This window comes from Accipiter gentilis, chromosome 3, assembly GCF_929443795.1.
Source record: "Accipiter gentilis chromosome 3, bAccGen1.1, whole genome shotgun sequence".
Lineage (NCBI taxonomy): Eukaryota > Metazoa > Chordata > Aves > Accipitriformes > Accipitridae > Astur > Astur gentilis.
The window spans coordinates 33643479-33657038 of NC_064882.1; the positions used below are offsets into that span (position 1 = coordinate 33643479).

Below are 13560 nucleotides of genomic sequence, written 5' to 3' on the forward strand. Positions count from 1 at the left end.
ACCTCTCACTAGTCCCCTTTCAGAGGGAATATTAACCACCGTCCTGTCAAAGCTTGGAGAGGTGATTTAAGCCTTTCTCATCCACTGCTTATTTAAAGGCGCCACTCTCAAATGCTTAGGTCCAGCTCATGCCAACCTCCTGGTCCTCACACGGCAGCCACAGCAACAGTTTCCAGTAGGAGGATGGAAAAAACCTGGCTGATGTACAGGTACAGTGAGAACCTGGTCCTGCAATGCTTGTGCAAACAGCTCCACCAACGTGGATGGAAATTTAAACATCAAACCCTAAATCAATATAATCACGTGCCATTGGAGAACAGCAGTTCTCAAAGCAAGCTGATGAACAAGCAACTATTCTTCGCACGCAAACGTGCAGAAGTAAAACTACAGAAAGGAAGTGCAAGTTTGGAACAGAAAACCTACGTGAAAATTCAGGAGGTCTAAAACTGAGAGGTTCCTGGCTGCCACCCGGCCCCAGTCAGCGGAGCGCGGATCTATCCTTCGGCGAGTTACCTCTTCAGGCAGGTGGTACCAAAACCTGTGCGCAAACAGTGCTAATGCACCTTCTTTAGGAATATCCCACCCCCTGCGGGTCTGTCAGACTGCATGAAGTGCCTCAGAGAGGAGCGGAGCTAAACTGATCAAAATCAACTGAGAAATGAGTTCCCCCACCAGGCTCTTTTTTTTTTTTATTTTTGAGTTGTTTGGGCCTGCTTTTTACTCCCAGTAAATTTCAAGAGAGTTTGGCTGTTGGAGTAATGGACGAAGATGTAGTATGTTAATGCTGCTTTTAATGCATTTTATCTTGAAAAAAACATAGATCAGTTCTGGGCGAACACAGACCTGTTTCAATAAATTAAACCTATGACTTAAAATAAATCCCCAGAAAGCCTTTCCCCCGCTGCTTTTAGGAAGCAGCGTTTCTGTCATTCTGGACATCCATCCTGCTTTAAATTCCTCTGGCTGAATAAAAAGCATTTCAGGGGGAAAAAATAAATAAAAATAATAATAATAAAAAAAAAATCAAAGCCACCTTGTAAAGCCCAGAAGACATAAACAAGAAGTAAACGCGACTACAAGCGCTGCCAGTCTTTCATCCACGCGACCTCGCACGGGTGTTATTTTTGGGGGTACGGGAAGAAGGCGGTCGGCGCGGCGGGGGGGGAGGGGGGGGGGGGTTCTCTGCAGCCGGCGATTTGTTTCCCGCCACCCCCCCCGCCGCGCTCTCACCTCAGCGGGACGCCGCGGGTGGGGGTGGGGGGCGGGGCCTCTGCGTGACGTACCGCGGGGCGGGGCGGGGCCGTACAAACAAGCCGGCGCCGGGCGCCGCCTGCGCCGCTTCCAGGCGGGCGAGGCGGGCGGCAGCGGGCGCTGGCTCGCTTCACCCCCATCCCTCCTGCCGCCAACCCCGCCGCCGCCGCCGCCGGCCCCCGCGGGCGCCCATGGAACAGCGGGGCGGGCGCTGCCCCACGGCTCCGCGCCCCCGCGGTGAGTGGATGCGCGGGGGGGGGGGGGGGGTGTGTGTGTGGGGGGGGTGTCCTCGGAGGACAGCAGGGGAGCCCGCGGGAGCGCGGGAAGTTTGGGGTGGAAGGGGGGCCGGAGCCGCGGCGACCGAGGAGTGGTGGGTGGGTGGGTGGGTGTCTGCCGCCCGCCTGCCCGCCCCGTGGGGTGCACAGGCGCTGGCACCCCGCGCTGCCGCCCGCCCCTCCGCCCGGCACCTGCTCCCGGCAGGTGGGAGCTCCGCGCCCGCGGCAGGCGAGCGCCGCGCCGCTGCGGGGCTGAGGAGCGCGTCCGACCGACCGACCGACCGACCGGGAGAAACCTCTCGGCCCCGGCCCCGGCCCCGGGGAGGGGGGACGGGTGGGCGGCAGCTACCCCCCGCCCTCCTTATTCACCGAGTCAGGCTGCGGGAGGCATCGCCGTCGGGGCGGGGGGCGGCCTGCCCAGATTTTTTCCCCGAGCACTTTATTTCTTTCCCTCCTTGCTTCCCTTGGGGCTAAATGACGCGGGCACGGAACGGCTGGGGTGTGGAAGCAGCGCGGCAGAGCGCAGGGCTCCTACCTGCCGGCGGAACAACTTGCAAAAGCTCCTCTGAGCATCTTTGATCCGTTCCCACGCCGAGCGCTGGAGCCGGCTGGATGCAGCGTGCTGAACTGGGACCCGGCAAGCTGCGTAGGGCTGGAGGGCAAAGTGGTCTTTGGGGGTGGCAGGAGAGCACAAAGCCTTAACTCGAGCTCGCTTCTGTTCTGAAGGACTGGCTCCCTAGAATAGTACAGGGAAGGCTTGGTTACTGCAGTTCTCGGGGTGCAAGAGGTGCAAATCTTTGGGGGGCAAAAAGGATGTCGGGAGGGAGGGAGGGAGGGGTGGCGGTCCCCAGCTGGAAGAGGTCTGCTTTGGTCTTGTTTTCCAGCCATCCCAAAGATCAGGAAAGGGTACCCACCTAAGTACAGGCAATTCAATCGCCTCAGCTGACTGGGAATTAAAGCATATGACTCCCCTTCCTCTCCACCTTAGTGCAATAGGTTGAGGGCTTCCCCTGTTCCAAGACTGTTCCTCTTCTGATGCTGGGGAGGAAAAAACAATATCTGGGAAGTCCTGCGAATACCAGGCTTGAATGGCGTGGGGATGGAGTGTCTGCAGGGATCATCCTTCCAGCACGAGAGACCCATTCATTGCCCACTCCCACTGACAGCCTCTGCAGTGTATATGGCAAGTGGAACGTTTAGTAGAACAGGTTCAGTTCCGTGTATGCCCATCTATTGTCTGGCTATCAATACGTAAATATATATATAAATATAATAACTATTACAATTTATATCTGCCAGCATTTCGTGCACTCTTGAAGAAGTGCATTTCCCACGTTGCTCTGAAATGAGCGCCTATCAGTAAGAGTGCAGTTACTGACATCACCCTTAGCTAGCTCTAGCACATCCACCCTTTCAGTGCCCGCCCTGTGTTTTTGTGGGTTTTTTCTCTTTTTGGGAAAATGCAGAGGTTTTTGATATTACATAGCCAAACAAATGCCTCCAGTAGGTCAGTAGCAAGATTATGCATCTGAAGCAAAGCCAGCTGCTGCAGTGTAAAGGCACTAATTTGACAGAGCAAATTCCAACCCCAGCATTGCCAGGTTCCAGTCTGTGTCCCCTCCTTGTCAGGATACTACCTTGGTTATTCTGAAGTAGCCGTATGCTTCCACAGGCATTACAGAAAAACAGAGCGGGTGGAAAACGGCTTCCCAGTACACAAGAATACTTGCATGTATAGATACATATAACTCTTCTGCTTTTCGTTAGAGGAAATGAGAAAAGTTTTTATTAGCCTGACTAGCATGGGATCTCCCCCTTCCCTCTTCTAGAAATGCCACCCAGAGCCAAGAAGCTATCAGAGCCCAAAAATATGTCGAAGCTGATAGATTGCCATGAAAAGTTTTGATCATTAGAAAAAGAAAACTAAAAATATGCCTGGGCAGTCCAAACTGGAAGATCCTGCTAGGTCATCTCACTTCTCACTCCAGAGCGTGAGGGTTCCCTCCAGGTCACCACGTAGGGCTTCGCTTAGTAAATTGATTGGTTTAGCTAAGTCTAATACAGTGACGACCTCACCAGTACGCACTCTGCTCCGGTATTATTCCGAAGGCAAGAGATCGGAAGACACAGAAATCAGCTTGGAATATGAACTAAAAGATTATTTGGAGGTTTGGGTTTTTTTATTTTATTCTTTTAAATGTCTACTGGTATTTGAAATGGGGCCCACAGCTACAGAGTGGTAAGAAATTGCTTAGCAGAGGAAATGAGAATGGGATTGCTTCATCTGCTGCATTCCCTTTTTCAATACATCCAGTTAAGGTGAGCCTTTGTACAGAAAGGGAGCAAGACAGGACAGAGCCATCCTTTCACACGGGTTGTTTTCTTGAGGACAGCTTTGATGAATTAGGAAGCAACTCTTATTAACTGTGCAATAGATTAATGCTTCCTAATTAGAATGTGACCCATTTTGCTTGGGAAGTGGGGTGGGGAGTAATTTCTGGATTTTGAATTGAACGTTTGGGTTTACGGGGGTGATAGAGAAGGCAGTGGTACAGTGTGCCCTTTCTCTTTATCAAAAAAAAATTGAGTCCTGACAGGTATTAAAAAATTGCTAGAAGGTGGTACGGGGATTCCATATTAGCATTCAGTACAAAAATTTCTGTGCATCCTGAGCTTTTCAAGTTTATTTTTATTCTTCTGCAATGTCCCATTTTATTTTTACCTGCATGAGGTTCTCTGAAATCTAGGGTACTCTCTCTTCTAAAAAAATTTTTATGATCTCTTGGCGTGAAAGATTGGAATGGTCCCTTCTGACCTTAAGAAAGAGAGTGCATGTTATATATAACTACAGTCTATTATGGATTTGCTACTTTATTGCTCACACTGGAGTTGAGCTCCTTCTTTAAAAGTCATGAACTGGTGACCTAGCTAATTTGTATAAATGTATTTATCACAGCAGGTACAGAAATACGGCAGATTTCAGCCAAAAATACTTCCTACCAAGTCAGCCTTTCTCAGCTGGTTAAGTTCCCCTGACCAAAATTCAGAGACTTTAAAAAGTGTATTTCTGAAGTCTTAGAGCTGATAGACAATACATCATCTTAACAGCACTGAAATTATGATTAGATTTCTTAACATGCTGACTATAAAAGTTAAAGCCATGGTTTAATCTCTACAGGTTGTGCAGCATTTTTTAATGTAATTTTGGAAATGTACCTAGACAATATCATTTGGGCACTAATACAGGTTCATACAGGTATTTATCTTTTCACCTCCCCTCTTAATGCACAGATGGCTTTTTTTATATATCATGAGGTGATCAATAGTTTATGCCCCTAGAGATCTATGGCTTCAGTACTATATAGTTCTATTTAATTTAATACACTTGTCTCTGTAGCACTCACTGAAGCAGGCAATTACTTGTAGTTAATTACTGGAAGCTAGAATTTGAGCATTTCATTGGCACATGTTGTTTAAAACTTTTGTTAAAATGTGATTAAAAACAGTGTGGGGGGGGAAGTGTGGGAAGCATTTCTTCATGAAGAGGGCATTGTGAGACAGTTTAATATTAAAAATAGCAAAATCCAGAATACATTTCCAAGGGAAAAAAGTTTCATAAACTAGATTATATTTTTAAAAAAAAAGTAAAAATTTGTTCCCTTTACACTCCTGCTCTTGACTGAGCTTTTAGTGATAGCTGTACTACCGAGTTTTATGCTAACTGGACACAAAGTGTCCCTTGAAAGTGCTCATATAAACAACTAAAGAATATATCCTATGGCAGATACCATCTATTCTTAGAGGATAGGAATATATACTGTTCATATCAATGAGTTCGTGAAGAATTTCAAGTACACTACAATTGATCTAAGTTCAGTTTTTTAAACACATGACTGAATACAGATGTTCAGATCACTGACTTTTCATCAGTTTAGAAAGTTGTTTGTAGAGTTGGTTAGCTCAGTTATGGATTTTTTTTTCAACATGAGAAGCCAGCATAGCAGATGTGTGGGCTGTACTGCACAGCTAGTTTTAACCAGCAATGTTAGTCTTACATTTTGCAGTACTGAGTGCCCAAATATGTGCAAAGGAAAATACAGTCCACAAACTGTCCTGAGGTTCTATCACATCTGCAAAACTAAATATACTTTATAAGAACAGAATGTCTCCCTCAGATTTTCAGCTCTAATCTCCCTCTAGAGACAAACTTTAGCAACTGATCTATGGTTCTCGTTCAGGCAAGACTGTGCTTTTTTAGATGCCTGGGCAAAGATCTCTCCAGTGAAAGGCTTCAGTTCTGCAAGGAGAGAAAGTGAGGGCATCTGAAACTTAACCTGTTCATCCTCAGTCCCTCAAGAACCATAAAAACGGAGCTTCCCTTTAAGGAAGGTGAAGTGACCTGTGTGTTCGTGGAAAGTATGTAGTCTCCCCTCTCCTAGTCACCATCCTGGTAGTAACTGTGTCCCATTAGCTCTGCTAAACCACTTGGTGTATTGCTGTGGGCTTTTTCGTGAAGTATTCCCGTCAGATTTGCTAGCAGACTCTACCTGATGCTTACCGACTGCCCTACAGGCTCTCCCTCCTACCTGCTTCAGCAGCTAACTTGATGGTTCAGAGCTAAATCCAGTGCCATCCCACCCCCAGCAAAAATTAAGTTATCAGTTCAGGTAAAAACTACCTTGTTTTGTTAATGCTAATTAAGCTAAAAATTATATATAATCTAGGTAGTTTAGGCCATGCCATTGAGTGAGTATAAACATACCAAGGCATTAAGCTACCGTGGTAATGTGGTAAAAGATAGTCATAAAATGGTGACACATGTTTAAAGAGCACTGTAATATGTTTAAAAGTCAATGAAATATGGAAGCTGTGGCCCTCACACTGCATTTGCTGAGAAAAGCTTCCATTTATTTCCAAGTTACTATTACTTTTGCAGAAGTCTTAATCATGGAAGCTGATTTGATTGGCAATGTCCACATTGAATCTTGTTGAATAAACAGTATGGCACATTTTGCTAATTAATTGGAGAAAGCGGAAGAAAAGATTAAGCAAAAGCAATCAGACTTTTTGAAAAGTCTTGGTGTAATCTTCAAAGCACCATTTAACATAAACTGTGTTTCTTTTACCAACTTGCTCGTTTACTTGTAGCAAATACAATAGTAATGACTGTCAGTTAAATTTTTGTACTAATCTGGAATACGAAGTCATTGAGTGAAGTCACGTATGCTCTGCATGACTTGCAGAGGCAGTGAAGAGAATTCTTAAAGCAGAAAAGTAATTTGGCAGAGTGGCTGCTACAAACTTTTCAGTGCATGCTTGTTATTTGTGGGTCCAAAAAACCTGTTTCAACAATTATAAAGCTACAGAATACATGTTTGCATCATTTTATATAAACTGCTGTAATTCTAGCCACCAAACTGCAGATCTGCATAAAGTGTTAAAGAGGACATAAGAAAAGAAAGCTGAATGACAACCAATTTATATGCCGTTTTATTCCTGGACACCAATTTGCCCACACAACATATGTTTTGTGCTGAATTTAGAGGCACACTCATGTCCATTGTGTTGCATTAGTCTAACACAACAAAAAAATTGATCCTGATATCAAACCTATATAGTTTGAGAGAAACAAAAGAGAATGGAAAGAAAAGGCAGACAAAGCTTTATTACTTGCAAGCAAAACAACAATAGCATGTAGGTACTTTGAATAGCATAATTATTGATGTGGTTCATTAGGTGTGCATAAAGACAGTAAATGCTACAGACACTGTAGCAGTGTTCTGCAGTGTAACACCTGATGCACACCTGAAGAAACAGTTGGGGAGGAACAATGAAATTCTGTATGTCTCAAACAGAAGATACTCCCGTGTTATTCTGAGGCCACATGTTGCAGCAGAAAACAGTTGCTTTTTATTTATAAAAAGCTATCCCCCAGAAAGTATTTAAGAATGGGAAGACATTGAGGCAGAGCTCCACTGAGGCTCAGAAAGCTATCTGAGGTGAGGCCCTTTGCACCACACCTGTAATGTCCTACAAGTCTGATTTCAAAGACCAATGCCAGCCAAAACAAGAGTAGCTAAGAGACATCTTGCTTCGTCTTTTATTTCCTCCAAATATTCCCACATTATACTTGGCCACAGGAAGGCTTGAATAACAAAAGCTGGCAACCGAATAGTTTGCAAACTATGAATTAAAAATGAACAGACCCAATGGATTGGTATACATAGTTCATTTTAAAAAAAAACAACCAAACTTAAAAATCCCAGCAGTGTGGTGTCACTAATATCTGAGACCAGCAGCTAAAAGTTAATCTTTCCAGAGACAGACAGCCTATGGCAGAACTTGGCTATTAGTGTAGCATATTTCAGTCTAACTACAAATAAATAAGGGTTCCTACCATTAGGCTTTAACTTAACTCCTTTCAACAACAGTTCAACCTGTTCCTCACTGGAATCCTATTATGCTTTTCCAGTAAGGTGTTAAGACAACAACTCAGACTTACTATTTATGGAGCTAGTGACTCTTAAAATATACTCTGAAGTAAGTGGCTACTCCTTTAATCTGTGACCTTAAAATTCAGCAAGAGTTGATGTTTTGTTGCTCTTGGGTACTGCCCATCAGTCACCGATCCTGTCTGGCTTGTGCTGTACCATTTGCTCCCATTGCTGCTGAATATGGTGACAGCGTATCTCAGTGGGGACATCCACCATGAATTTACCTCTATCGAATTGTCTGTCACCCAGTGTCCTGCCACCAACATCCTCAGTGTGGGGCTAATAATTAAGATTATTTCTTGTTAAAACTGAAGTAGATTAAGCTGAGAAAGATTAACAGGAATGGTGAGGACAGGGAAAGAGAGCAGAAGATTAATGACGACAGCCAAAATGGAGCTCTTTCAGCCAGATAAAACCTAACAGTGACCAAAAATGGAAGAACAACAAATTCTTCTGCAAAGTTGCCTCACGTCAGACATCACAGAACAGCCCAGGGCATGACATTCTACCCAAGACAGGGCATACCCGTGGGCTCAAAGCCTGCAGGCATACAGGGAAGCATACATGCTTTTGACTTCACATTTATCATGACGCTTTGCTTCCCTCTCCTCCCAGCCTTGATTTCTGCTTCCTAACAATATAGCTGCCTTGTAACCCTTTAATAGTGATTAGAAAAAGGGAAAGCATAAAAGTAATAAGCAGTAGCAAACATCAGGAAGCAGACCTGCTCCATTCAGGATGGAGTCACAACCTCTGTAAATGCAAAGCTATCAAACAGAACTTTCTAGATCGCTTAGAAACACATCATTAGTCTTTGTCACACTGGGACTTAGCTTATTGTGGAAAAGTCATTAGTTTCTTTTCAGATTCTCTGGAGAATTTCCAAAACCTAGCCCTTGCATTTCCTCAGGTTGTTCATACATAATTTCATATTTTAGCCCTTGTTAGCTGGTACAGTATGCACTGTTCCAAGATTAAATTCATAATTACAGTAGCCTACCAAGGCAGAGGAGTCAGGTGCTCCGCCATTGTGGCTTCCACTTCTAAATGGAGTTAGACAATACCAAAATCATACTTACACCAGCCCTCCACTGAGGTTATAAAGTCTTTGGAAGGCATCTTAATTCAGGGAGCTTGTATACACAGCCTGCTCGGAGCATGACAATCTAACAGCTATGCTATGTGGGAGACCATTAAGATTTCACTTCAAACATAGCATTAAAAACACTCTGACCTTTAAATGGAGTTCAGTGGTGGTATTTAGTAGTCTTTTCATAAAGTTAGTTGTTCACCTCCCAGCAGCTTGCTGGCTAACTCTCAAAATGAACTTCAGAAGTATCCATTATGTATTTTCTTACCTGAGTATCATGACTGAAACCACAGCTCTTTTAGCATTTTGTTGACGCAGTCATACTCTAGTCTATGGTTTCATTATCTTACCTTTTTGCAGGGCCAGAGTGCATACCACCTGACTCTATCCTTAGAAACCCTAAGCACAAAGCAAATGTGAACTTTGCTTGATGATACAAAAATTCAACTTTTCCTTGGTCTACCACTCACCCAGAGCTGCTCTTAACTTCTTCCTAGAAGAACATACCTTCCCGTGGTTGGACAGCTCTATCTATATTCCGTGAGCCTTTTTCCCAGGAGGCTTTACTTGTAAGGTTCCTGTCACATGGTCCTTTAGGGGCTATAATTCCCAGACTTCCTACAAGACCCTCAGCTTTTAGGAAGGCTCTTTTGGTCCAGCCCACACCTTTTCTTTTTTGTGCTTTGTTTCCAAGATAAACCTATTCTTGCAGACAAAAAAAGGCACTTAATTCTCTTGTGATTGTTGTTCAACTCCAATGAAATCAGATTTAAAAACAAATAATAAAAAAATAATACTCGGGGTGAATCTTGGGTGCAAGAGTAAGATTCAGAATGTTCATGTCTCCTGATGGCTGCAAATAATTTTCTCATGGCATTATTGTATGTGCCTGCCTTTAAAAGAATTTAATCATACCAAATGATCTACGAGGCTAGAGTTGGGAAAGCTAAAGAAGTTTGTTCAGTTGTGAAAAGCGAAAGATACTCGCAGTGTGGCTTTAGTAGTGATATGTCTGAGTATAAAATAATGTGCTGCTTTTCTTTTTCTTTTCCCTCTTTCAGCAAAGTTTCTGTTTGAGAAATACGCGTTCACTCAGCAAACCAAAAACAACTTTTAAAGGTTGTTCTCGGTGGAAATCACTCTATGCCCCATTACCTGCTTGAGTGAAACCAGACTAAGAACTTCTGTCATGGCAGCTTTTCTGCTGGGAGCGGTGTTGCTTATTGTTCAACCTCAGATAGTGCCTTCCAGACCGGCTATAAATTCGAAGGCTGAGACTTCTTCTCAGTCTGTTCAGAGAGAGCTTTTAAAGAAGACGTCTCAAAAAAATGACTTCAAGGAAAACATTCATTCTAATGGATCATGCCGGCAGCTGCCACAGACTATCATTATTGGAGTGAGAAAAGGTGGAACAAGAGCTTTGTTAGAGATGTTGAGTCTCCATCCAGATATTGCGGCAGCAGAAAGTGAAGTTCACTTCTTTGACTGGGAAGATCATTACAAAAATGGATTGCAGTGGTATATTAATCAAATGCCATTCTCTTATCCCCATCAGATCACCGTGGAAAAAACTCCAGCATATTTCACGTCACCTAAAGTGCCTGAAAGAGTTTATAACATGAACCAATCAATAAGACTACTCCTCATTTTAAGAGACCCAAGTGAGAGAGTGCTATCAGATTACACCCAAGTGTTCTATAATCACATGCAGAAGCACAAGCCGTATCCATCCATTGAACAATTCCTGATTAAAGATGGTGAACTTAATGTGGACTACAAGGCAATAAACAGAAGCTTATACTACATTCACATGCAAAACTGGCTGAAGTATTTTCCTCTTGATCGTATCCACATTGTAGATGGGGATAAACTAATCAAAGATCCCTTCCCAGAAATAGAGAAGGTAGAGAGATTTTTGAAGTTATCGCCACAGATAAACGCTTCAAACTTTTATTTCAATAAAACTAAAGGCTTCTACTGCCTAAGGGACAGTGGTAGAGAGCGTTGTTTACATGAGTCAAAAGGACGAGCACACCCACAAGTAGATACCCGGTTACTCGAGAAACTGCATGAATATTTCCATGAACCCAACAAGAAATTTTTTGAGCTTGTGGGCAGAACATTTGACTGGCACTCATTTGTGGCAAGTTAGTGGTAAACTTCAGAACCTATGTTCAAGTGTACGTTCAGAAATTTTAAAAAGGGCATTTAAGCTATAATTTATTTGTAAAATCCATAAATACTTCTGTACAGTATTAGATTCACAATTGCCATATATACTAGTTATATTTTTCTACTTGTTAAATTTGAAAGCATTTTGTATTGTTTTTCATGGTTGTTAACATTGTGTATGATGTGTCTATATGAAGAAACTAAATTATTTCACTGCAGAAGATGTTCTCTTGAGAATGCGTTGTCTTTTTAATAAATAAGAAATTCATTTCAGCAGAACCTTTCAGAATTATTTGAATACTTTGGCCTTTCTGGACTATTCTGGACTTTCTCCTCTAATTGCTAATGAATATGCTAAACTTTACATTTCCATTTTTCTTGCTTTAAAATGTGGTTTAATAATTTTTTTCATTTGAAAATATTGTTGTAGTTAGCAAATTGTTCCATCCTGCTTTATAAAATTATTCCCAATAAAGTGGTGGTACTTATACACGTTGGGACATGCACACCCAAAGGACAATGGAAGTCTCTGTGTAGTATGACGTATTAACTGCTGTACTTACCTTTGTATTTACTGTTATAACAAGTGCTACTCAAATTCTTTGGCAGTACAGTGCAGGTTTCATGGCAGATTTTTAAAGATTCTGTGGGGACCTGCTCATAAAATCCAGAGTTAGCTGCAGAAATACGGTCAACCTGAAAGCTTCCTACAGTCTCTGAATGTATATATGCTTCATAAAGAAGGAGAGTTGAGAGAAGAATTTAAGCAATATAGGGACATTTTCAAGGTTACTTATGACTGTTCCTACATTTTATAGCACATTTATGCTTTGCCATCACTGAAAACGAACACTTACACCAGAAGAATTAGTTGGTCTACATTCCAATAAGTGGCAACTTCATTCATATAAATATTACCACACTTATACCCCATTTAAGGCTGTTTTCTATGAGTTGAACAGGTGCTTTGTGCAACTGAAAATTGCGCATGGACTACTGTTTATTTAATCTCTTTCCCAGAACCATGATGCCAAGTCTTGATTAGACTTGCGTGCTGTGGGATTAACTCAAATTCCAGGAACTTTTATGGTCTTCTATCTGCTAAAAATGGAAGTTAGATGTTAGTACGTTGGTAAAAATTACAGCTCTCCTTGTCTACAGTAGTTATGTCTTGTCAGCCATCAATTTCTGGAGTTAGAGTTAATCCTGTTTCCACACAAGGCTTGCTATGGTACTTTCATTCTGAGCTCCTAATTTTCATTTCATGATCTTGAGTTTAGCCGTTGAATGTGCAGTGGCAACACCCTGTAAATTTGAACTTGTAACCAATTGTTACAATCCTTTATAAAATTCAAATGTAGATTCATTGATTTTTTTTCTGGTGAGATGGTGCAAACTTGGGCACTATGACAAGGTACTGTCTGGATGCAAATATCCTATATTATGCTGTTTGCATGAAAATTTGCAGATGCTGCCCCTCTCTCTCCTGCTCCTTGTGCACCTGCCCAAGCTGTATTCAACCTCAGAGAGGTTGGTGGTGTTTTATAAAGTAGACCTTTGACAAAAGCCTACAACGAAATGGTATTGTACTCAATAAAATATTTTCTGAATTGCATCTTTCCTTTCTCTTTTGTTCATCAGTTTCTAGTTTGGAAGACCAGAATTTAGGACTCAACTGCAGTTCAGATTGCAGTTAAATATTACTTAAGACTTTAGCTGTAGCCTAGTGGATTGATTGGAAAGCAGTTGTTTGCTGTTGTGTTGTGCCTGCACGGTCCATTGCTGACCCAGAATATACAACAAGGAGGGAAAGTTTCCGGTGGCAATAATGTCACATCTTACATGAGGCAGATGCCAAAAATAGCAGGATTATAGTACCATCATGCTCCTATTAAAGTTTTACAAAAGAGAAAATTGGGGGATGCAGGTTGTAAGGTGGGACAGTATTTTTTATCCCGTTTCCTTATCCCGTATCCCATTATTATCCCATTTCCTTGCTAATGTGATCTCTTGCAGGAGCCATCTGGACCTAAGAGATTTTGGCCAGACGAAAGGCTTCCCACTTTAGTATAGTCCCATCTTCACTAGTGCCTTCCCACAGTCTCAGACTAAGCTCACCACATTCACCAACTTTTTGCTGGGAAAGGAAAAATACTACCAGGGTATGTGACCAGGAGCCAGAGGAAGGCAGGGTTGCATCAAGTTCACCTGCAGCAGGTCATACAGGGCAGTATAGGACACAAGTGTTGAATTGTGAATGCCAGAGCAATATTAACAC

The 13560-nt window shown here is 42.7% G+C and overlaps 1 protein-coding gene across 4 annotated transcripts; it reads left to right on the forward strand.

Moving 5' to 3' along the window:
• The first annotated feature begins 1408 nt into the window (after positions 1-1408).
• HS3ST1 (heparan sulfate-glucosamine 3-sulfotransferase 1) lies at positions 1409-12859 on the forward strand. Of its 4 annotated transcripts, none has more exons than XM_049797847.1 (3): positions 1436-1488; positions 5785-5915; positions 10172-12859. In XM_049797847.1, the coding sequence occupies exon 3, from the start codon at positions 10300-10302 to the stop codon at positions 11260-11262; it is 963 nt and encodes a 320-aa protein (XP_049653804.1). In that variant the 5' UTR covers positions 1436-1488; positions 5785-5915; positions 10172-10299; the 3' UTR covers positions 11263-12859. The 4 variants fall into 4 exon arrangements, with proteins under 4 accessions (XP_049653798.1, XP_049653804.1, XP_049653796.1 ...); XM_049797839.1 differs by lacking the exon at positions 1436-1488 and adding an exon at positions 3229-3694; XM_049797841.1 differs by lacking the exon at positions 5785-5915 and having other exon boundaries at positions 1409-1488.
• Positions 12860-13560: the final 701 nt, after the last annotated feature.